This window comes from Danio rerio, chromosome 21, assembly GCF_049306965.1.
Source record: "Danio rerio strain Tuebingen ecotype United States chromosome 21, GRCz12tu, whole genome shotgun sequence".
NCBI lineage: Eukaryota > Metazoa > Chordata > Actinopteri > Cypriniformes > Danionidae > Danio > Danio rerio.
Window position 1 is genome coordinate 13,141,127 of NC_133196.1, and position 23,874 is coordinate 13,165,000.

General features: G+C 35.5%; 4 protein-coding genes and 1 long non-coding RNA gene across 6 annotated transcripts in view; 3 read left to right on the forward strand and 2 right to left on the reverse strand.

The window, feature by feature from the left end:
• Window positions 1-2,606, reverse strand: part of LOC141379995 (uncharacterized) — a 26,286-nt gene extending 23,680 nt beyond the window's left edge. The window contains exons 1-2 of the long non-coding RNA XR_012397188.1: window positions 1,565-2,606; window positions 319-1,380 (exon numbers count right to left, since the gene is read on the reverse strand). This is a non-coding gene — a long non-coding RNA (uncharacterized lncRNA). The remainder of the gene's footprint in view (window positions 1-318; window positions 1,381-1,564) is intronic.
• The window catches only part of ell2 (elongation factor for RNA polymerase II 2), a 25,862-nt gene extending 21,192 nt beyond the window's left edge, over window positions 1-4,670 (forward strand). For both annotated transcript variants that reach the window (NM_001083812.2, XM_073934252.1), the window contains exons 11-12: window positions 2,192-2,236; window positions 2,334-4,670. In NM_001083812.2, the coding sequence (NP_001077281.2) occupies window positions 2,192-2,236; window positions 2,334-2,450 (162 nt within the window). In that variant the 3' untranslated portion in view covers window positions 2,451-4,670. The remainder of the gene's footprint in view (window positions 1-2,191; window positions 2,237-2,333) is intronic.
• Window positions 1-23,874, forward strand: part of gtf3c5 (general transcription factor IIIC, polypeptide 5) — a 678,526-nt gene that overhangs the window by 404,565 nt on the left and 250,087 nt on the right. The gene's annotated exons all lie outside the window — the stretch shown is intronic.
• On the forward strand, window positions 8,534-11,795 carry glrx (glutaredoxin (thioltransferase); the record flags this gene model as incomplete). Its single annotated transcript, NM_001005942.1, is given in 3 exon segments — window positions 8,534-8,788; window positions 9,560-9,675; window positions 11,241-11,795. Coding segments are annotated over 2 exon segments (318 nt in total). The 3' UTR covers window positions 9,674-9,675; window positions 11,241-11,795.
• rhobtb3 (Rho related BTB domain containing 3) overlaps window positions 10,590-23,874 on the reverse strand; it is a 39,974-nt gene continuing 26,689 nt past the window's right edge. Inside the window, exons 7-12 of the mRNA XM_686178.11 lie at window positions 23,657-23,766; window positions 21,555-21,657; window positions 19,494-19,667; window positions 16,703-16,869; window positions 14,423-14,519; window positions 10,590-11,374 (exon numbers count right to left, since the gene is read on the reverse strand). Of these exons, the coding sequence (XP_691270.6) occupies window positions 11,256-11,374; window positions 14,423-14,519; window positions 16,703-16,869; window positions 19,494-19,667; window positions 21,555-21,657; window positions 23,657-23,766 (770 nt within the window). The 3' untranslated portion in view covers window positions 10,590-11,255. The remainder of the gene's footprint in view (window positions 11,375-14,422; window positions 14,520-16,702; window positions 16,870-19,493; window positions 19,668-21,554; window positions 21,658-23,656; window positions 23,767-23,874) is intronic.

Consider the following 23,874-nt stretch of genomic DNA (forward strand, 5'->3'; position numbering starts at 1 on the left):
GCATACAATCTCGCCGGTGTGATCCGCCTTGGCTGGTCCCTGAAGCGTACGATCACACTGGTGTGATTAGAGCGTTCAGAGGGCACGTCATCAACTACTGAAATCAACTCTTAACGACGCACTTAACAACTCTTAAATCACAATTTATTCATTCTCTCAAACAAATAACATTTATTTTAGCTTTCAGACATTCAAATGCACAAATCTACAAGCAAAGCATACCGTTTAGGGTCAGCTGGAGTAGTTAAAACTCATGCGTGAAAGGGTTAATTAAACAGTGCTTATGGTTTTCTGGGCAGTGTTACAGAATTCAATTACAGAAATTAAACTCATGGTGATGATTTTGTAAGGGAATAAAATAGAAATCTATTTTATGTAATTTATTATATACACAAACTACAGTGATAAACATAATTGAGCAAATATTAAAGTGAAGTAAACTGTGCTTTGTTTTCTGGAGAGAGCATCGGTATTCAGATACAGAAATTAAATTATAAAGTGTAAAATAGCACTGTTATAGTCTTCATATAAATAATTGAATAATATTAGTCTTAATGAAACTTTTTTTATGCACTACTAAAATGCTTTAAACTCTCTTCATATGCTTACAGTCACAAACCTTAAAAACGCAGGTGGATTACGGTTAAATTCTGTAGTGTCTCCACAAATCTCTTGTGTTTTGACCTATGGTTTCTGGTCATCTGTAATCCTAAATCAACATTGCATATCTTGGGATGTGACAATTGCGGACACACATTGTGACAAGGCTGGGCGGTATATCGGATTCTGGGGATATATATCGATATGATTCCCCAACGGGATGCGGTATTATCCAATATCAATATAGTTTGAGGCCACATGCGCATTCCTGCAAGAAACAGACATCTCCAAGGTAGCACGCAAGCTCCACTTGTACAAATGTGCGCATGCGCAATAAATGATTCACTTAATGAGTCATACAAAAGATTTGTTCAAAATGAGCGAATCATTCAAGAACGACCTATCACTGATGCGACATGGAGGAACATGCAGTGCCCTCGGACAACTCTGACTCCCCCTCATGTGCATGCACGTCACACAATGCCTGCTGCTGTCACTGCAGTTTATCACAAACCTTTTATCGATCATTTCTTCTGTAATTGACAGCAAGAACGAACATAGAAGCCTTGTCAAATTGACAAGCAACACCTGAATGTGTTCAAAATATCTAACAACGCCAAAATGGTAGAAATTTTTAGCGCATTTCGAAAGTGAAACCACCAACCTCATCTTTGCTGATTATAAGTTCAGTATTTATTACACGACGGTCTCTTCTTTACATGTACGCTTTAACACATTAAGCTCTGCTTTCTTGTCTGTTATAATGACTGTTTACGTATGCTTAACCAGCATTTCATCACAGTACTCTGAAACTATTCCGTTACTTCTCATATCTATAGTCTATTCGTTTTCATCTCCTTTATTTAATATTTATTAAAACAAGTTTATTCAAAACAAAAGAAAAAGTGGAGGGATTTTTACATGGAGTGAAAGACTTATCTTTAGATATGTTCGATATGTGCACTGTTAATAATTGTGCACAATACATTTTTATACAAAACAGCTAAGCAGGAGAAAGACTTGTACTGTATTTTATTTATCCAACATTTTGTGCAGCTGTTATTTTTTGTGCAGTTGTTAATTTGTAAACAGGAAGGGAAACCTCTGTGTTTGAATGATATTTTCCTCAAAATCAAAAATGTATAATAAAGTTTTAATAAAGGCTTTAACTCTCAAGTAACTATTTATGGCAAAATACCGGATACATATTGTATACCGTCATTCCTCCTAAAAATACTGGGATATGATGTTTTGCCCATATCGCCCAGCGCTACATTGTGATATAAATGCTCAAACGATGTATAACATTCAGCCCTACAAGGAATAATAATAAAAATAGTTATCTGTTTTTAGCCGACTTTAATAACCCCGTTTTACACACTGTAATTGTGTACATACACATTGAAAATAAAATTATATTTGTTGCTTCTTCAAAGTACTTATGTAAAATCAGCTGAAACCACACAACTCTTGATATGTTTTGGGGGAGAACAACTTGATTGTTTTATGTTCAATCCAGTTAAACTATTTTAGATTAATCAATTTGTGGGCAAACCCTGCATTTGGTTTACAGTGTGTTTTCTTTCAACAGGAAGTGCATGAACAGGTGCTGCAAGAATATAAAAAAATTAAACAAGTGAGTGTAACTGAGCACGTCTAACCCATCTGGTCTTTTAAACAAACCTATCATCAGATGAAAACCAGTGTGCTAATATACACTGTTTGCTTTACAGCACAGCCCAAACTACTATGAAGAAAAACAGCGCTGCGAGTACCTGCACAACAAACTAGCCCACATCAAGCGGCTCATCGCTGACTTCGACCAGCGGAGGGCGCAGTCCTGGCTGTAGGTGCGCGGGACCAAACAACCCCCCTCAGCCAATCAGAGCGCTCCTCAGCCAGAGGACCATCTCAAGGAGAGCGCGGGGATCAAACAGCTCCTTATTTATTCTATTTACAGATTCCCCACCGCTCGCCTGTTTCTTTTTTCTCCCCATACCTGGCCTTCTTCATCACTCTCATTGTTCGTTATTCATCGTTTCAATTATTCCTTTCTTTTTGTTTTTGAAGGACTTTTTGAAAGAAAAAAATGAAAAGTTCCGCAATGCAAAACCGTGGGCCTTACTGCGTATATTTCTTGAAGCCTTTTGCACAGGGGTGATCGAGCCAGTACATGTGAAAAAAAAAAAGTGGCCATAAATGGTGTTTCTGAGAGCCTTGAGACTTCCTTTTTCTCCCGTTGGCCCTGCTTTTTCTTTTCTTTTTTTTTGAACAGCAGTATTCACACCCACAGTGCAAATGATGCCTTAAGGTATTAATACAGACAGATATCAATGTGGCGTCAGTGAGACTTACAAGCAGCCGGGGCAGTGGGGAGAAATTTATTATGACCTGATCGCAGGTCCCAGCGCACATTCGTGGAAGGTGTGATCGATGTTTGTTTGTGTGTGTGTGTGCGTGCACGAGAGAATGTGGTGAGAGGAAATTGTCAGTGTTTTTGTTCATTCTTGGGAAGGATTATGGGTCAGAAACTACAGGAAGAGAGAGCCTTGAGGGAGGAGGGTTGAACATAGACTATAAAAGGAAGGAAAAAAAAACAGAAAACAAAAATCCAAAAAAAAAAGCTGCTATATATTATTTTTTTCTTTGAAAAGCCAGAGCCTTCGGGATGAACCTGGCTCATGTTACATGATGTTCTTAATTTGGGCCTGCTCTGTTTAAGAAAATGATCTAACCATCTTGAAGGCAATGGTGCTACTGATTTTTGAGGAAATGCATCGAGCAGAGGCAGACCTGTATATCCATTTCAAATGTATCATTAATTATTGCAAGTCTCAGAGTTATTTATAAAATATGAATAGCAATATATATGTGTATATATATATTGTTTTTTTCTTTTGAATTAAGAGGAATTGCTGGAATTAAGTATTGAAAAACTGATCAAATATACAGAAAAGTCTTTATTTCATGGTATCATTCGTGATAAACTTCTTAAGGGAAACGTTATGTTTACAAAACCTGTGTGGTAGGAAGTTTTGCCAAAATAAGTGATAAAAGCGAATATGCTTTCGATTCTATGTTGACAGTCTGGAATAAAATACGTTTCTCTGAGCGACATGATGACACTTTATGAGAGTTGCTGAACACTTATGGTGTCCTCCTCATATATTTATTTTATTTTTTGGTTTTTGTTTTAGGGAAAGATCCAGAATGCAGCTTTAAAATAACATTGCTTGCGATTTTATGCAAATTCTCACAGCATCATGATGGATTCTGATTGGCTGGTTGATTCTTGAAGCCTGCTGCAACATATTTGCACGTTTTAAGATGTCATTATTTGAGATCTGAAAACTGATCATCTCTCATTTTCGCATCACGATTATTATTGTCGAATCCTGGGAGGTGATTCCTTTTGTTGTATATTAAAAATTAATTAAAAAAAACAGAGTGAGCCATTCTCAAAATAACCATCGACGAATGTTTGTTTTCAAGGATTTGGGTCTGCAGATGGCATCTTATGTTTAATTATTATTTATTTTAAGGGGCTTACTTGTTATCAAACTCGCTTGGATATTCTGACGCGTGAGCTTCTGTTCATTTTAGTCCCTTTTTATAAACAAAGTCTGATGAAAACCAAACGCAAGTCATGGTTACCTAAAAGAGAAATTCAGCAGCACTTTACTTCAGATGCTTATTCAAGCATTCAACCTCCAAACTGAAGCCTGCAGATTTGGGATTGACACTAAGAAGTGTTGCTCGGAAAAGAGAATATGCATTCACACATCAAACTCATTATTATTATTGTTATTATATTTTGGGTTGGGTGGGGAGATATTTGGTGATGTGTGTCACCAACACCCGTTTTCTTTCCCTTTTGAAGAGACTGTGCCTCTGACACCACTAAAGAGAGATGTTGATGATGGATAATAAGCCAAGAATCTCATAACACTGTCATCTCTCGTTTCAAAGGTGGGACACAGCGGGTTGTTTCAGACTGTAAGAGAATTCCTGACCTTGTCCACCTGAAAATGTATTAAATCAGTTCAATAAAATGTGAACTTGACAACCTATATCTGCCATTTTTTTCCCCTTCATTTCAGATTGTTTTGGTAATGTTCATTAAAAAAAACTGTTTAATTAGGATCTGTCTTTACTTATGAACTTCACGCAGTAGAAAACAAAAGTAAATTTAAGATTGATACGATTAATTAAAAAGTGTCACTGAAATCTGATTAAATTTTGAATTAATTGGAAACTCTATTTTCCCTGTGATGGGTTGCAGCTGGAAGAGCATCTGCGGGGTCAAACATGCTGGAGAAGTTGGTGGTTCATTTTGCTGTGGCGAACCCAGATTAATAAATGGACCAAGCTGAAAACAAAAGGAATGAATGGAAACTGTCGACTCAATATTGATCAGTGTTTTATTAGTATTAGCATTGTTTTAAGCAGAAGCAAACTTAACCAATCAGCAAGGTAAGCAGCTGCTTAGGGGCCCCGGGGAATTAGGGGGCCCCAACCAATACCAAGAAGCCTAATCATATAGCTCAGTGGTCTCAAACTCAATTCCTAGAGGGCCGCAGCTCTGCATAGTTTATCTCCAACCACCTCCAACTCACACCTGCTTAATAGGCTCTAGTAGTCTTTAACACCTTGATCGATCTCAGGGTTGGAGCGAAACTGCAGAGCTGCGGCCCTCCAGGAATTGTGTTTGAGACCTATGATATAGCTCTTTTTAATAAATTTTCTATTGTATGTTGTAAAAACTCTATAACCATTAGAGGTAACATTATTCTTTTCAAAACCGGCGGCCCCCATGAACAGTGGAACATTCCTTCTGTACTGCACATGCAAATCTTAAAGTCTAATCACAAATATGGCTAATTAGCTGTGCATAGTTTGTGAACTTGTTTTTATTCAAAATATATTTTTATATGCAGTTTAAAAAAAAAAAAACTACTGAGAAAACAATATCTATAGAGAAAGAGAATGTTTTGAGTTTCAGTGCTAGGAATACCTGAAATTGCTTGGGGCCCCAAATCACTATGTCCGCCCCTGGTTTTAAGTATAATTGTATATATATAGTAGTATATAATAGTTTGTGCCGCGATTGATTAAAAACACCTGTTTATAGTGAAGGGGGCGGGCGTATCAGCTCAATCCCAACCAATGAAATGATCTGTCACGGTCCACACTAAAATCCTATTGGTTCGTGCCAACGTCAGTCTTTTGACTTCAGGAAAGTGTTTAAAGGTAATGACCTTCGTGGACAAAAAATAGAAATTGGTACGTTTCTTTAAAAAAAAAACATTAATTCGAGGATACAAATTTGTTTACAAACCCCGAAATTTCCTCCAACCATTAATGTGTTTTACTAAGAGTTGGTTCGTTAGACCCGCCCAACCCTTGAAGGCTGGAAAAACTGACTCAAGACCCGGAACAAAACAGTTTCATTTTCACTACAGTATAGTCGTGAACGCCTGTCTTTTGTTACGAGAAGAGCAATGGCAGAGTTTGTTAAAGCCCAAATTAAGAACGGGAAAGTAGTTGTATTTTTGAAACCACCCTGCCCTTACTGCGTACTCGCAAAGGATGTTTTATCGAAGTATAAATTCAAAGCTGGACATTTGGAATTGGTCGATATTAGCGCACGCAGCGACAGTGGCGCCCCCAGAAAATTTTCTTAGGGGTGGCCAGAAGAGGCCGCACCAAATCTTGGGGTGGCACACAAAAAAAAAATAATGAATTCAGTGTAATGTTATATTTTTGTTTTTGGTAAATGTAATAATGTAGTTTTTATTCATTTAATTAATTCTTCTTGAAAAATTGCTATTTATTCCTTGAAGTAATTCAGGAAGTACATGTGCAAACCAAATAAAAATCAGTTTAGTTTAAAAACACTTTTCATATATATATATATATATATATACTGTATAAATAACTTTTAACGTGCTTTTATTGTACATCATACAGTATATGCCATGTCTAAAATTAATGAAGATTAATGAGTTTATTATTCCCAGAGATGGGTTGCAGCTGGAAGGGCATCCACTGTGTAAAAATGTGCTAGATAAGTTGGCGGTTTATTCCTCTGTGGCGACCCTGGATTATATTATATTAAAATATTATGGATTATAAATATTAAATTTGCCATTGCTGTCTATTAAAGGTGTGTGCGTGCAAAATACGCGCATGAGCGGCGCGTATTTTGTCGGCGTGCATGCAAACAACCAACCGGATTCACACAGGAGTGCGTGAGGCACGCGAGAATGGTTTTCTGCGCGCATGCGTCAGTTTGCTTTCAACAGCATTCAGCATTGAACCAGCACTAAGGGGGAGAGACAATGAATCAGCTACGTCAGTAACACCAACAATAATTTAGTGGTTGCATTTTATTTATTTAAACATTGGGGATTTATAAGTACATTTAAATCAATAATGTCAACAGCAAAATTATATTGGGGTGGCCACAGGGGTGGCCAGAGTTTACCGAGGGGTGGCCGTGGCCACCCCTGGCCACCCCTTGGGGGCGCCCCTGCGCAGCGACATGGACAGCATTCAGGACTATCTGCAACAGATCACGGGCGCGCGCACTGTGAGTACTTTAACATTTGTGTAATATCATGGTGTCTTTTTATATATTAGACTGCTAGTCATAATAACATCACACACTTAGTCAGTTAACTTACAGTAATAATAAAAGTGTCATTTAAATGTTTTCGTTACTAAAGACGACAGATATTTCCGCTCCGGTTTCCCCCACAAGTCCAAAGACATGCAGTATAGGTATCTATAAAATTACCCAATAAAATGTATTTTTAACGCCTACCCCCAACCCAACCCTAAACCCAACCATCACAGTACTTTAAAAATATTAATTATTGTTATACAGTGTCATTAAAAATGCTGCTTTATTAATGTGTATATCGCACTTCCGGCCGGCCGCATATCCGATCTAGACTTTACCTAGGTGAATTGGGTAAGCCAAAATGGCCGTAGTCTATGTGTGTAAATGAGTGTATGGATGTTTTCCATTGACGTGTTGCAGCTGGAAGCAAGTGGTGCTCGCTGCAGAGCCATTTGGGCAGAGCTGAGCTCCAGCGAGGGGGAGCTTGAGCGCTCTTCCTCCTTTCATACACTTCTTCTACGAGTGATGTCACTGGGGGTAGGGTTAGGGGTGGGGTTGGTGTACGCATTAAAACAGCTTATAGGAGGATGAGCGAGAGCTCATGCTCCCCCTCGCTGGAGCTCAGCTCTGCAGCGAGCAATGTCTCGCTGGAAGAACATCCGCTGCGTAGAACATATGCTGGATACATGGGTGGTTCATTCCGCTGAGGTGACCCCAGATTAATAAAGGGACTCAGCCGAAAAGAAAATGAATTAATTACTTTTTCGTACTTCATGCAGTAGAAAACACACGGTAATTTCAGATAGATGCGATTGTTCAAAAACTGTCAGTTAAATCTGATCTAGATTTTGAGTCAGTTGAAATCTCCATCAACTCAATGTTGTTTAATAATATTTTATTATGTTTTATGTCTAACTATAATCGTTAATTGCTACATGTTTTGTGCCGCGGTTGATTCAAAACACCTGTTTACAGTGAAGAGGGCGGGCGTATCAGTTCAGATCCAACCAATGAAGTGATCTATCACTGTCCATACTCGAATCCTATTGGTTTGTGCCAACGTCAGTCTTTGATTTCAGGAAAGTGTTCAAAGGTAATGACCTTCGTGGACAAAAAAATATATATATATAGAAAAATGGTTCATTTCTTTACAAAATATTAATTCGAGGATCAAAATTTGTTTACAAACACCGAAATTCCCTCCAACCAAAGATCGGTTGGAAGTGTTTTACCAAAGATCGGTTTATTAATCCCGCCCAACCATCGAAGGGTGGAAAAACTGACTCAAAACCCGGAAAAAAAGTTTCATTTTGACTGGAGTCTAGCTGTGAACGGCTGTTTTTTGTTACGTGGAGAGCAATGGCAGAGTTTGTTAAAGCGCAAATTAAGGACGGCAAAGTAGTTGTGTTTTGTAAACCGACCTGCAGTTACTGCATACTCGCAAAGGATGTTTTGTCGAAGTATAAATTTAAAGCTGGACATTTTGAGTTGATCGATATTAGCGCACGCGCTGACATGGGCAGCATACAGGACTATCTGCAACAGATCACGGGCGCGCGCACTGTGAGTACTTTAACGTTTGTGGAATATTATTATATATATTAAACTGTTAGGCAGGCCAGTAACTTAGCCAGCCTAGTGAATAGGGTGGTCCTTTTTTCGCAATAGGGTGGTCCTTTTATGTTCTATTTAATAATGAGATTTCAATACTGCATTTTAGTGACATTTTAAGCACTATTCTAGCTGGATTAGCCTGTTGGATGGTCCTCAAACCACACTTCTTGAGGTACCAAAAACATTTGCTAAATATATAGAATGAAGAAATATAAATAAAAACCTTAATTTTTTAATTCAAAATTTTTATATCATTATATCATGAAAAACACAAACTGGCCAGCACATTCAACTTTCCTCAGTCAGAAAGTTGCCTTCTGAGTTCTGAATAAAAATTACAACACAAAAATATTAATAATGTAGAGCTTAACTTTTTGAAAGTTCATGAATAACAACGTTTTTTCGAAGCCTGCTAGTCATAACATTACACACTTGAGTCAGTTACAGTAATTCTAAAAGGAAAGTTCAAATGTTGGTGCCTACTCAAAACGACAGATATTTGTGTTTTGTTAGGTTATTTCCAGTACCATAGGTATTATTTTGGTGACCTGTACTGTATATCAAGGCTGTTTTACCAGCTAATTTACAAATATGCTGAGTCACCACTGGCTTGACCAACATGTTTAACCCTGCCCATGTTTATTAAAGATTATGTGCTTCATTCATTTTCAGTAGGTCTATGTCACATTCCTTGATGTATTCCTCATGTATTCTTTACAGGTTCCTCGAGTTTTCATAGGAGAAGATTGTGTTGGAGGAGGAAGTGATGTTGAGGGTCTTGACCGTTCTGGAAAACTGGAAGGCATGTTGCAGGCCATCGGATGTCTGCAGTGAGGGTATATTTCACTGTCGTTCTTCATAACATATTAAAATGATATATATAAACACAACACTATTACACCAGTGCTTCTCAATAGGTTTTACCCAAGGGTCTAAATCTTAAACTGAAATCAAAATTGTGTGTAGTACAGAGAAATATCCCTCAAATGCTTTTAAGAAAAGATTTTTCTCTCAGCAGCCAAACATTTGCTCCACAAAAAGTTGAGCACAAACCTAAATAGATGTTTGGCTCTGTTTTCAGAATTGAGATTCATAAATTTTCTTAGTAATATGTGGATTTTATTATTATTTGTTAGATTTTTCATGTTCACTTAAATATTAACTAATATTTAGTAATTTGTCTATTATATGGTACCGTCTGTATAGAACAAACTAAATGAAAATTGCAACTGTTTCCTTAATAACTAGCTAAAATAAATTTAACGTTTAACATTACATTTAACGTTATTTAAAGAGATAGTTTGCCCAAAAATAAAAAATTGTACTTACTTTAAAGTTGTTCCAAACCTTGTACCAGACTTGATCACAAAAAATTAGGTGTTTTGAAGAATGTTGGAAATTATTGACTTCCATAGCAGCAAAATCAAATACAATGGAAGTCAATGGTTACAGGTTTCCAACCTTCTATTGTGATCTAGATAAGGAGAAACTTAAACAGGTTTATGACAAGTGATTGTGACAGGTAGTTTTTTATTGTTGGGTGAACTATCCCTTTAAGTGAGTTATTTTGATGGTTTTGGTTAACTACAATAACCTAACCAGTCTCTTTTCTTGTTTCTTAATATACATAGTTTTCATCTACAGTAGAATTGGCTTTTCCAACATCATAGACTGGCTTTGAACAAGCCAGAGCCACTACCTATTCGTTGGTAATCATAGATTTACACTGAACTCTCAGAACAAACAAGCATCCTTCTAAAATGTCTTTATTCAGCATGAGATGAGGGTCAACATAACAGGACTAGTCTAAAGACAGCCACAACTGGCTCTACGTCGACCACACCGACTGCACTAAGAGACCATCCACATGCTGGATGTGTACTTCGCACATTTTTTTTTTTAGTTGAAATAAAAATCTCAGATGTACATGTTACAAAAATAGTTGCATCAGATTCAAATTAATCTCATGGGGGAAGAAAAAATAAATAAATATTTGGAAGTTTATTCAAGTTATATTGCCAAAAGTAACCACAGAATTCAGAAAGAAAGAAATGTCACCATGGCTGACCATGAGAGTGAGATATCAATCTCTGGAGGGAGTATAAGATCGACCCTACCCTGTTTAATACTTTAAAGTTCATCCATCGCAGAGGAGGTTTATTGCACCAATCAGCCGTGAGCGTTCACACAGAAGATTACAGTACTATTCACATAGAAGAAATCTGTATGACATCAGCGCATAGGATCAAGCTGTCCACTTTATATCACAGGGTCAGAGGTCAGAGTTCATGTAAATACAGTACTTCAGAATTCACTGTCAAACAAAGGTCTCTTTCATCCTGTATGTAAGTGCATCTCCAATTCCCATTCTGTGTTTTTCGCCCTCCCTTCCGGTCCGCAGGGCGTTAAGAAGGGGTCACATGATGCTGCAGCGAGACTTGCGGATCTGCCGTCTGCGCTGCTGGTACTCGCTGAGCTCCTGCAGGTAACCTCTGGAGGGCCAGCGCAGACGCTCCACCTGCTCGCGCTCCTCGTCTGTCAACCAAAAAAAAGCATCATTGGAACTCTTCATCTTTAGGAAAATTAATAACTTTCTACAAGAATGCCAAATGAAACGTATATCCATCCATCTTTGCCTTAAAATCCCGCACTTGCTTTAAAATCTTTTTGAGTTTCTTTCTTCTTTTGAACACCAAAGGAAATATATTTTAAAAAATACTGTTAGCTGGCACCCTTCATAGTAGGGAATAAAATTATTATGGAAGTTAATGGGTGCCAGCGTTCTTCAAAGTATCTTCTTTTGTGTTCAACAAAGATAAAGAAACTCAGAAAGGTTTATCCATCCATCTTTATCTGAAACTGAAACTATGTAACTGTCTCTATATGCATATTCCAATGAGTGTACAAAAAAGATAATGCTCCAAAAATGTCACAATAAACGCTTTAAAAACTTAAACTGAACTAATATGTTGTTGTTTTTTTAATGTCACATTTTGAAACAAATTTGAAAGCAAAATGATTAGCCTCCTGGAATTTTTATTCTTTTAAAAATATTTCTCAAATCTTACAGAGTTTTACAAAAGGAATTTTTATTTTCTGGTTGCTGGCATCAATTGACCTCCATAGTAGGGGAAAAATACTATGGAAGTTAGTGTGTGCCAGCATTCCTCAAAATATCATCTTTTGTGTTCAACAGAAGAAAGAATCACATGAGGGTGTGGTATCTGGTATTGTGGTTGAACTATCCCTTTAAGTTCTCATCTAAGGTGTGCTTTAATAACTAAAGGGAGATTAAAACATCTTTTTTTTTTTTTTAGGCATATCCGTCCATCTTTATCTGAAACAGAAATTATGTAACTGTCTGCCTCTATATGCATATCCCAATGAGTGTACTAAAGATAATGCACTATAAATGTCACAACAAATGCTTTAAAAACATAAAAGAACAGATATGTATGTCTTTTACTGTCACAGTTTGAAATAATATTGGAGGCAAAATGATTAGTCCTCTTGGGGAATTGTAATGCTTTTAAAAATATTTCACAAATCTATTTGAGTTTCACAAAAGGGTGGTTGCTGGCTCCAATTCATTTCAATAGTAGGGAAAAATACTATGGAAGTGGTATGCATATCCCAACGAGTGTACAAAATATAATGCACTAAAATGTCACAATAAATGCTTAAAAACATCAACTGAACTGATGTATTTTTTTAGTCACAGTTTGAAACAAAATTGAAGGCAAAATGATTAGCCCTCCTGGGAAATTGTAATGCTTTTAAAAATATTTCCCAAATGCTGTTCAACAAAGATATTTTTTTTCCAACTTAATAATTTAAATGCCAGCAGCTAGTGCTCTGCAACTCTCACATGGTCGCCCACTGAAGCAGGGATGGGCCTGGTCAGTACCTGGATGGGAGACTCCTAGGGAAAGCTAGGTGTTAGTAAGACCAGCAGGGGGTGCTTAACCTGCGATCTGTGTGGGTCCTAATGCCCCAGTGTATTATTGCGGACTCTATGCTGACTCTGTCGTCATTAAAAATCCCAGGATGTCCTTTAGGAAAATAGAGAAGAAAAAAAAGCAGTAGTGGTTTAATCTCTGTCTATCATCGCCTTCTAACCATCCCCATATTATAATTGGTTTCTCCACCAATTAGCTGGTGTGCGGTCTGATGCAATATCCAGGTGGATGCTGCACACTGGTGGTGATTGAACGGATTCTCCCAAAAATGTGTAAAGTGCTTTGAGTGTCCAGAGGAGTGCTAAAGAATTATTATTATTTTAGTTACAGATTTTTAATTAGGCCTGTCACAATAAGTCAGACTCATTTTTGTCATAATGAGTAAAATATCACATACACATGTAAATGTCCTTTTGTCTTCAATGTAATTTGTAAATCAAAACTTTTCTGGAAGTAGACTGCAAGTTTGAACAGAATTTACTTTGACACCTCTTTGATCTGTTAGTAAAAAAAAAAAAAGATTAGAGGAGATGACAGAAGCCGCTAAATCTGCTCAAATTTTGAAGACATTAATTTTTATGTGAACATGATGGACAATATATGTTGAGTGGCCAAAAAAATCATGTTCATGTTTAGTCGATATATTGTTTATAGTGACTGGCCTATTTCTCATAGCTAATTTTTTGTTCTTGCCATGATGATTGTACGTAATATTTATATAGTCATTAATTCATTTTCCTTTGGCTTAGTCCAGGCATGTCCAACCTCTGTTCAGGAGGGCCGGTGTCCTGCAAAGTTTAGTTCCAAGTTCCAACCCTAATCAGACCCACCTGGGCTAGCTAATCAAGCTCTTATTAGGCTTTCTTGAAACATCCTTGCAGGTGTTTTGAGGCAAGTTAAATCCGCAGGACACCGGCCCTCCAGCACAGAGTTTGGACACCCCTGGCTTAGTCCCTTTATTTATCAGGGGTGGCCACAGTGGAATGAACTGCCAATTATTCAGGCCACTGTGCTGCCCCAATAGTTATTTTGTAAGATGTTATTCCAACCCAACTCAAAGAAATAAGACTTATAATAACTAATAATATAGGAAATGCTGTGAAAAACGTCCTTACTCTGTTAAACATCACTTTGGAAGTATTTGAAAAATAATTAAATAATTCTGCTTTTAACATTAGCTGTCACTCTTAATGTTAAATTGAACTTATGTCATTGTCTCTATATGCAATTTAAAAGATAATGCACACTACAAGTTTGCTTTTAAAAACATAAAGGGATTTGGAAAAAAACCTCTTTTCTGCCACTGGTCTTTGGTGACTCACAAAATCGATGCACAATTCATGAGGTGACTCTCGTTTGTACACTTTCCAAGTGTGCGTGGAAGGGCAGCACATACTAATTAGGTGTGAAAAAGTGATTTGTTTGTTTTAAAAAGTGACCTTACATTTGCTCTCAGTGTTTCATAATGAAGCTCTGACAGAAGCCGGTGGTGATTTGCATGGGCTCGTCTGCGGCACCAGCTGTTGGGACGGCTCTCTGGCTGTTTTAGTATGAGAGATGATTGTGTGTGCATGTCTTCTAATACGCTTCAACATCTTTCCAGGCGGTCAAGCAGACGGCTCACCTGATAACTCCAGGAAGTCAGGCTTGTGGCTGAAGATCAGGTAGTTATTGGCAATGAAGTGGAGGAGCCAGACGTATAGCTGGTCAGCGTTATGACACTGCATTGAGAAAGAGGGTGAGCAACAGATTAGATAAAATGTTATTTAGGGCTATTACTACTATACACATTGAAGGGGTGAAATGGCCATAATGTCAAATTTCTTTTTTACTCAATAGGATTTTTTCCCCCTCTTTTGGTCTAGCCTTCTAAGCCAATCAAATGAAAGTAGGTGGAGTTTACAGATCACTAAGGCAGAGCACAGTCCAGTGTTGAAACAGAGCTACAGTATGTAACATTGAAGCAGCATTTGAACTGTCTTTATGATAGAAATAGTATAGTAGTAGTAGAAGAGAATTGTAATAATCCCTGAGAGGGGAAACTCATTTGCCACCATGGCCATCACAATACATTGAATTATAAAACAAAAAATACCACAAAAAAAAAATAGTACAACAACACACTATTTGCACCAAGTACACATCACAATGTAGTGAATAACTGAACAAATAAAAACAAAAGGATACACGTATACAGATTACACCACTTGATTCAAAAACTGACAGTGGTTGGTATAAAGGAGCACCGGGGCATTACTAGTCTCTAGAATGAAATCTTAAGTGTTCTTAAAGTATTATTTAGTGTACGTCCTTCATATTTCAAAATGATCTTTAATTTACCCCATGTTCTCTTTTTAACAGTCACCTCAAGTTAATCAACATTAAAACCAAAAATAGAACCAGCGTTTTTACTTTAAATTTCATTTGATTTTCACATTAGGGTAAATGTGTGCATATTTTACAATTTAGTTTGCAAATAGTTTAGAATGATAAGAATTAATCAGAAGTAATTAAGGTATGATGACGGCCTTGCTGTTAACTAACACCTGTTGCAAAATTTTGAGATGCTATTTAGGGATTAACATACTGTATACCATATTACTTTTACTTTTTAGTACGTTTTAGGTATGCATGGAAAACCTGATGACCTAATATAATTCGACCTTTTTTTCTGTGCTTAAAATGGTAGATGGCAAAAATGTAAAAAAAAAAAAAAAAAAACTTCTGCCTTGCTGCTGAAATGTATTTGAAGTATGAAAATTTAAAATAAATCTATAGAAAAATAAATACAAAATGTATTTATTTATTTTAAATAAATTACGTTAAATAGAAATATTATAAAACTAACAAAAACACATTAAAATGTTAAAAAGCACATAAAATTATCACAATTAAAATAAAAAAAAATGGTAGAATACCACCAAAACACAAAACACGCTGTACATGTAATAAATTTCATTGTTTCCTTTGTCACACTGATTGGACAAACTTACACTTTTTTTTTTTTTTTTTTTGCAAAGTTTTGTAAAAATTCATCAAATTATTAAAACAAAAAAAAAAACTAAATAATGAATGAAATATTAGCTCATCATGCATAAATACTCCTGTAACCCCATTAAAAAATTATACATTTTAAAAAAAGTATATAAATTTAAATTATACATGTATAATAATATAACATTTTTTATAGTATGAATCCTAAAACGTGGAGCCAGATCAGTCTCAAAAATAATACATATAAAAAATAAAGTTCATACATCTACATTGCAGTTCACATCTACCAAATCCAATTTGTAAGTTCAAAACCCAATTTAAAAATACACAAATCCAATTTGTAAATTCAGTAAATGGTTCATAAATACACACACCCAATTTATGAGCTCAAAACACGATTCAAAAATACACATCCAATTCTTAAATACTAAACACAAATATGCAAATCCAATACATTTGGTGAAATTATTTGTTTTTACCTCTGAATTCACGAATAGTGTTTGCAAATTTACAATTTAAATTTTGTAAACGTGAATTGTGCTATTCTTGTATGAATTTTATTTTGTAAATGTATTATTTTTGAAACTGATCTGGCTCCATAGAAATGGAACGGTTTTCAACACTGATGATGAAAATAAATGTTTCTTGAGCAGAAAATCAACATTTCAGAATGATTTCTTCGGTATCACATGTCAGTGAAGAATGGAGTAATGAGGTTGAATATTCAGCTTCGCCATCACAGAATGAAATTTAATGCATTTTGAACAGGCAATGTGCAGTTTAAACTATCAACAATATTATCCCTCCTAATGTGTATGTTTTCCTACTACACAATAGTTAGGCACTCAAAGCAAATGGATTATATATTGAAAAGAAAACAGAACACACCCATGTTGATGTAAAGGCTCACCTTTGCTCTCCTCAGTAAGCGTATGACACTGATGCCCGTAGACGCGAGCTCTCGACTGGGCATGCTCTGAAGATACGCGCACACACACACCTCACACAGGTGCTGCAGACGCTTCACCTGGTACATCTCTGCGCAGACCAGAATAGCCATGGCCTGCAGCACACTGGCTGAACACACAGACACACACCACCGTCAGTCACCTCCTCCTGTTTCTCTCTTCACTCGCATCCATCAACCTCTGTTCACATTCACCCACTGTCATTCAAGCTCAGACTTTGTGTCTTTTTTTTCTTAACAGTGTTGTTTAATAGCCTTGATATGAATGACTAAACAGCCATCACACTGACTGACAGAACGACTGAGGCAAACTGGCACGCAGAACCTTTGTTGTTTAAAAATACATACGAGATAAACCACTACATGACGGAAACATCTGGGTTACGCTGCACTGGATAGTGAAAGCAAACATTTTGTAGGCCAAATTAATATTTCTGCTTGAATGTTAGAAACAAAATACCTTTCAAAAGTTGGGGGTAATGTTGAAAGTTATACTTTTTATTTTACTTTTAAATTACTTAAAATATTTTCATCTATTTTGAAATTGGACATTGCATCATTATAAAAATGACATTGTTTCAACTGTATTGTTTCAACTGTACTATTTATTTTTAATCAAATACTTTTCTTATCCTGAAAAAATTACACATTACAAGAAAAGGTCTGACAATCATGGTTCAATATTTGGGATTTGCTTTGTTATAGAAGTTATCTGAGGCCTGTTGCACAAAAATGGTTTGAGTTTTCAACCTAGGTAAGTTAGTGTTTAGTTTGAGCAAACATTTGTGTTTAGGGGTGTAAGTTGGTTTTATAACCATGTTACTTTACACTGCATGGCTAAGCTGCTTCAGAGCATATGTAAATCTGGGTAAGATATTGCAAACTCAAAGTGGACCAATCAGTAAAGGGACATATGCTGTGTGTTTATATAGGGTTGGACAATAAAACGGCTGGTTTTAGACCCCAATAATTCATCAGTATGGTGTATGGCCAATACAGTGTCAGTTAGTCACGGGTATGACCTATACAAGTCCTGCACAGTGGCCAGAGGGATTTTGAGAATGGTGGACAGGTCACTACATGATGCTGGTGGAGGAAAACGTTTCCTAAATCACTCTCGCACAACACCCCCAAAAGTGGCTCAATAATATTTAGGTCTGGTGACTGTGCTGGCCATAGGAGTTCAACTTCATTTGCATGTGTGACACAGGCTTCTTCCAAAAGATAATAATGTACAAAACCATCATTGTAGAAAAAAACTAATATTTCTTAGCTTTTATTTACCTTAGAACAATATATATATATATATATATATATCTTACGCGATAAACCCACTCCTAGCATCTTTCTGGCTCAAAATTGAAAAGCTTTTACACTTAAAGCATTTTTTTTAGTCAATGTAGTCTTTTTTTTGTTGCTAATAATAATTTTTTTATATTTGAATAAGGCGTCAAAGTGGTGCAGTGGGTAGCACGATTGCCTCACAGCAAGAAGCTCGCTGGTTTAAGCCTTGGCTGGGTCAGTTGGCATTTCTGTGTGGAGTTTGCATGTTCTCTCCGTGTTCGGGTAAGTTTCCTCCGGGTGCTCTGGTTTCCCCCATAGTCCAAAGACATGCGCTATTGGTGAATTGGGTAAGCTGAGTTGTCTGTAGTGTATGAGTGTGAATAAGTGTGCATTGATGCTTCCCAGTGATGGGTTGCAGCTGGAAGGGCATCCGCCTCATAAAACATATGCTGGATAAGGTGGCGGTTGATTCCGCTGTGGTGACCCCAGATAAATAAAGGGACTAAGCCGAAAAGAAAATGAATAAATATTTAAATATTATGTGTTTAAAAAGTTTTGAATTGTCATTTAATATTAGTAGTAGCTTTAGATGAAAATGTACAACTACAAATATAAAGCTTTTAAAATTGTTGTCTTTTTAGCTGTTTGTGAACCTACATTATTAAAATCAGCTGACTGATTTGTGCTAATAAAATATTTTCTTAATGTTGTCTTCTTAAATTTTGCTGCATCAGCATTGCTTATTTCTGCCTTTTTAATGCATTAATGGGTTTGTAATTCATTATATTTCTGATGATTAGATCTCTTAACCTTTAACAAAGTAAATTGCACAGATTCTCGTGAGAAATTAATCAACTGGACTCGCATGTTTCGTGTGATTAGCTGTTTACTGCACATGTCAATACTTTCAGGAGCTTGCAGTTATTCACAAACTCTGTGTTAAACCCTGAGTTAATAGAGAATGTTTATATCAAGTGCTGTGCAACCACTTAACATAATTTCAACCAGGTTTGATTTGTTTGGTTTTGTCAATCCAGAACTTACTCTTCAACCCAGAGTTTGTTAAACTTGTTTTGTGGGACAGGCCTCTGGGGCTTATTTTTGTTACTGCGCCTAAACAAAATATCTTAAGAAGTCTTAGTTCTTGAGATAATTTTGTGATTCCTTGGGTAGACATGGCTTTGATTTTAGGCACATTTTAAATATTTAAAAATAAATTACAAAATACTTTTTTTAAGGTAAACTTAAACGTATATAGCTTTACTTACTCATTCACTTTTTAAAAATGCTTTCAGCAATAATCTGCAGTGTTTATTTATTTATTTTTTTTTAAATGAGAGCAGCTTTAGGTTTGTATTAAAAAGCATTTATGAATGGCAGTTAAGGGGTTAAACAGAAGAAAGACATTTGATTAGTAAACAATTACAAGCCTTGGAATGCTTCTCCTCACCTGGACAGCAGGTGTCAGTGTAGAGGTACTCTAGGAAAGCTAGAAAGGTGTCAGAGGAGACTCCGTGGATTGGCACCACGCGACTTCGTGCCTCTGCGTACTTCCCACTAAACATGGCAGCCATGACATCACAGCGGGCCACAAGTACAGCTCTGTGTGCTGGCAGCACACTTCCTGAAAGCAGACACACAAATGACCTTTCAAACACACGCACGCGGGTCAAGCATAACAGTGGAGCTCTGACACACACAAGGCTTCCCCTTGTACTTAACATACCAGTGTGTGTGTGTTTTTTTTTTTTTTTTTTTTAAGTTGCTTTATAATGATTTTTTAGAAAATTGCTATATAAATGAACTTAAATTTAATAAAATACATAAATAAAATATATAAAGAATGTAATTATTTACACTTAATGTTATTTAGTATAATTTGTATAATAGTGTTTGTTATTTGTATACTATAAATAAAATTGCAAAATCCAAAATATGAGCTACTTTTAAATATTATTGATCAAATTTTTGACTCAAATTTTGTAAAATTGTTACAATTTTTTATTTATAATCAATTAAGAATAAATAATAAAGAATAAATAATTATTTGTACACAGAAAACATATTGAATGAAATTGTCTTAAAATAACCTTTACGAAAATATCACTTTAATATATTATTGATCCTGATCAGTCTCAAAAATAATACATTTACAAAATAAAATTCATACATCTACAACACAATTTACATTTACAAAATCCAATTTGTAAGTTCAAAACATGATTTGAAAATACACAAATCTGATTCAAAAATTCTGAACACTATTCATAAATACATGAACCAATTCATAAATTTACAACACTGTTCATAAATAGACATCCAATTCATAAATTAAAATCAATTCATAACTACACAAATGCAATTTGTAAATTCAAAACACTATTCGAAAATACACATCCAATTCGTAAATTTAGAACGCGATTAAAAAATAAACAAATCCAAATTCATAATTTCAAAACACGATTCGAAAATACACTTATCCAATTCATAAATTCAGAACACGATTCGAAAATACACAAATCCAATTCATAATTTCAAAACACGAATTAAAAATACAAAAATCCAATTTGTAAATTCAGAACATGATTTAAAAATACACATCCAATTCATATTTTAAAACACGATTCGTAAATACACAAATCCAATTCTTAAATTCAGAACACGATTCGAAAATACACATCTAATTCATAAATTCAGAAAACCGTTTGAAAATACACATATCCAATTCATAATTTCAAAACACGATTCGAAAATACACAAATCCAATTCAAACACGATTCGAAAATACACAAATCCAATTCGTAAATTCAAACACGATTCGAAAATACACACATCCAATTCAGAAATTCAGAACATGATTTAAAAATGCACAAATCCAATTCAGAACATGATTTGAAAATATGCAAATCCAATTAGTAAATTCAGAAAACTATTAAAAATGCACAAATCCAATTAGTTAATTCAAAACACAGCACAAACATGCAAATCCAATTCATTTAGGGAAATTATTTATGATTTCTACTTGTGAATTCATGAATTGTGTTTACAAATTTACATTTGGATTTTGTGAATGTTAATTGTGCTGTGCTTGTATGAATTTTATTTTGTAAATGTATTATTTTTTAGGCTGATCTGGCCTTATTAAATGTATCTATGACTTGGTCATTACACAAATAACCAAAATTACTTTTGAAATATTTGTTTTGTTCTTCGCCTTTCTAAACAAATTTCCATGCAAAGTTCTGATTTTACACCTTAAATTTTAATACCGTAAAAACATTAGCAAATAAAGCATCATTTCTATCACATCTGTTAAAAATTATAAAATAGTCACATCCTGGGAAATTAGCATGGTATCTGAATAATAAGAAATGTATGCATGCCAGAAAACTTTACCTCTTTTTCCTCAATAGTAAATGAGTAAAAAATAGCAAATAAAAAAACAATTCTAAATTAACAATGGTGTGTTTACATGCCGATGTATATGCAGGGAAATAGCAATGACTCTTGCCTTGCACCATAAAGATGACATCAGAATACAGAGGGGAATTGAAGAGGCTTCCCAGTGTCATAGGACCTTGTTGAGAGCGGGGTGTGGGAGTGTCCCTGGGGGCCTGCAAACAAAACCAATCGACACTGCAGTGCACAGTCTGAGGCCTTAAAAGCTGTTGGTACCATTAACATTTATAACCATGCAGATATTTGCATAAATTTACCATGGATTTACTATCTGTATGGTATTCCAAAAATTGCAATACAGTGAATAATTTAGAACTACTTACTACTGCAGTAATGTTAATGCGGTTATACATAATACAAATATCTGTAGTTGTTTAAAATAATACATGGTTATTATATCTATTGTGTTCAGTTCTATATTTAATTAATATTAAAATATTCATTATCATCATCATTATCATGCAGTAATATTATACAACATAAGAACTATGGGGGAAATTTATGACTATAAATGTGGCTGCAATGTTAAGTGGCTATTGAAAGACTGGACTGTTTTGCATATATTAAATGAAATATACCTAATTCAATGTAAACAATGATCACAACTGAATAACTATAGTAGCTTTAATATGTATATTCTTTGCAAGCTAAAATATTTAGTGTTTTGTTGTTGCATATTCAGTTTTTGTATCATTTCTTATTTGCTACTGTTGTTTAGACCTACTCTACCCCAAAAATGTTTGTTATTAGCATTTGATAAAACAAAGATGAAACAAAACTGCAAAAAAAATAAAATAAAATAAAATAAAAATAAAAAACATATAAAAAAATTTAATTGAACTAAGTTGTTGTAGTCTAATGACTATAAGTTGTAGACTATACAATAAATTTGGTATTTATGGACAAACTTGCTGGGTAAATATTTTCAACGCATTTTATATTAGATGTTTTGACCCAGCAAATGAGTTTGTCCATAATTGATCCAAAGTTATGTTAAATCAAACCAGCATTTTTTAGTATGTGGGTGAAAAATACCACAACGAGGCATTTCAGGCATTAAAGGGGACCTATCATGCCCCTTTTTACAAGATATGAAGAAGTCTCGGATGTCTCTAGAGAGAGTATGTGAAGTTTACCCTAAAAATACATCACAAAATTGCTTTAAATTTAAATGAGATTGTGCTCTTTTTAAAAGAGGGCGGAGCTACAAACGACAAATCCACTTGTTAAGTGTGACGTCACGTGAAGCGGCTTCCGGGTCCAAGGGCTCTATTCAACTGTATGGGGAGACTCATGAAATGGTAATTATACACGTTTACAAATCGATTTAATACTTTCGAAAATCACAATCGCAATATATATGTCCATGCCTAATATTTAACTGAAGTTATCTCTGTGCAATCTGAAAATGTCAAAAGAAGCAGCTTATAAGAAGGCATCTATGGAGACTACAGTGTTCATTTGTGCAGCCTAAAACTCTACATTTATAATCCTCCTAGTCGCTGACATTATCTTCAGCAGGTACAATGTTAAAAAAAAACTCTAATAGCGGATAGCTGCTTCTCACTCAGGGTTTTCTATGCTAATGAGGGAGAGATTGTCACTTATGGGATGGGGCTTTCCCCATTTGATGACGTACAAAATGTCAATCTAAGTGTTTCTGCAGACTATTTTTATAAAATGGGATTATAAAAAATGTAATTTTTAATATTTAGCATTAGAGGCTGATTATATACACACACTGTTGCAGCACAACTGTGTTTAAACCCCTTATCGACCATTTCAATGTGTCGATGTCATTGGCCCATGAACATTTCCTGCTTGTTATTAAACTTTCATAACTGTAGCAAGAAGCAATTCAATCATAACTTAATGTTAAATCAGCTATCATACTTATTAATATGTGGCTCTTTTTGGATTCTCAAGCTATAGAAATTAAATGTGTGAAACAGAAAGTACGTTGGGACCATTTATTTTTGTTTACATCCCTCAAAATGGTCTATCAAAGTGAATTTTGCATAATATGCCCACTTTAATCCTATGTTGTCCACAACAAAAACTATCAGTAACACATCTCACATCACTGCTGTATTAGCTAGCAAAACAAAAACTGACATTTTTAGAAACCTCTCAAAATCTCTGCACAGTTGATACCTTTTCTCTCCCGACGAACGAGCGCATTCTGTCCATCAGTTGAGCCACGGCCATCGGGTTCTTCAGTTTTTCAGCGATGGCTTCCTCCAGGTATTCCCATTCCCAGGCTCCTGTGTAGAAAAAAACGCATCACCAACACGCGCTGAACCATGAACACATCCTGCTCACACATGCATTAACTGACTGACCATTGAGGAAACCTAGACCTTTTACATCGG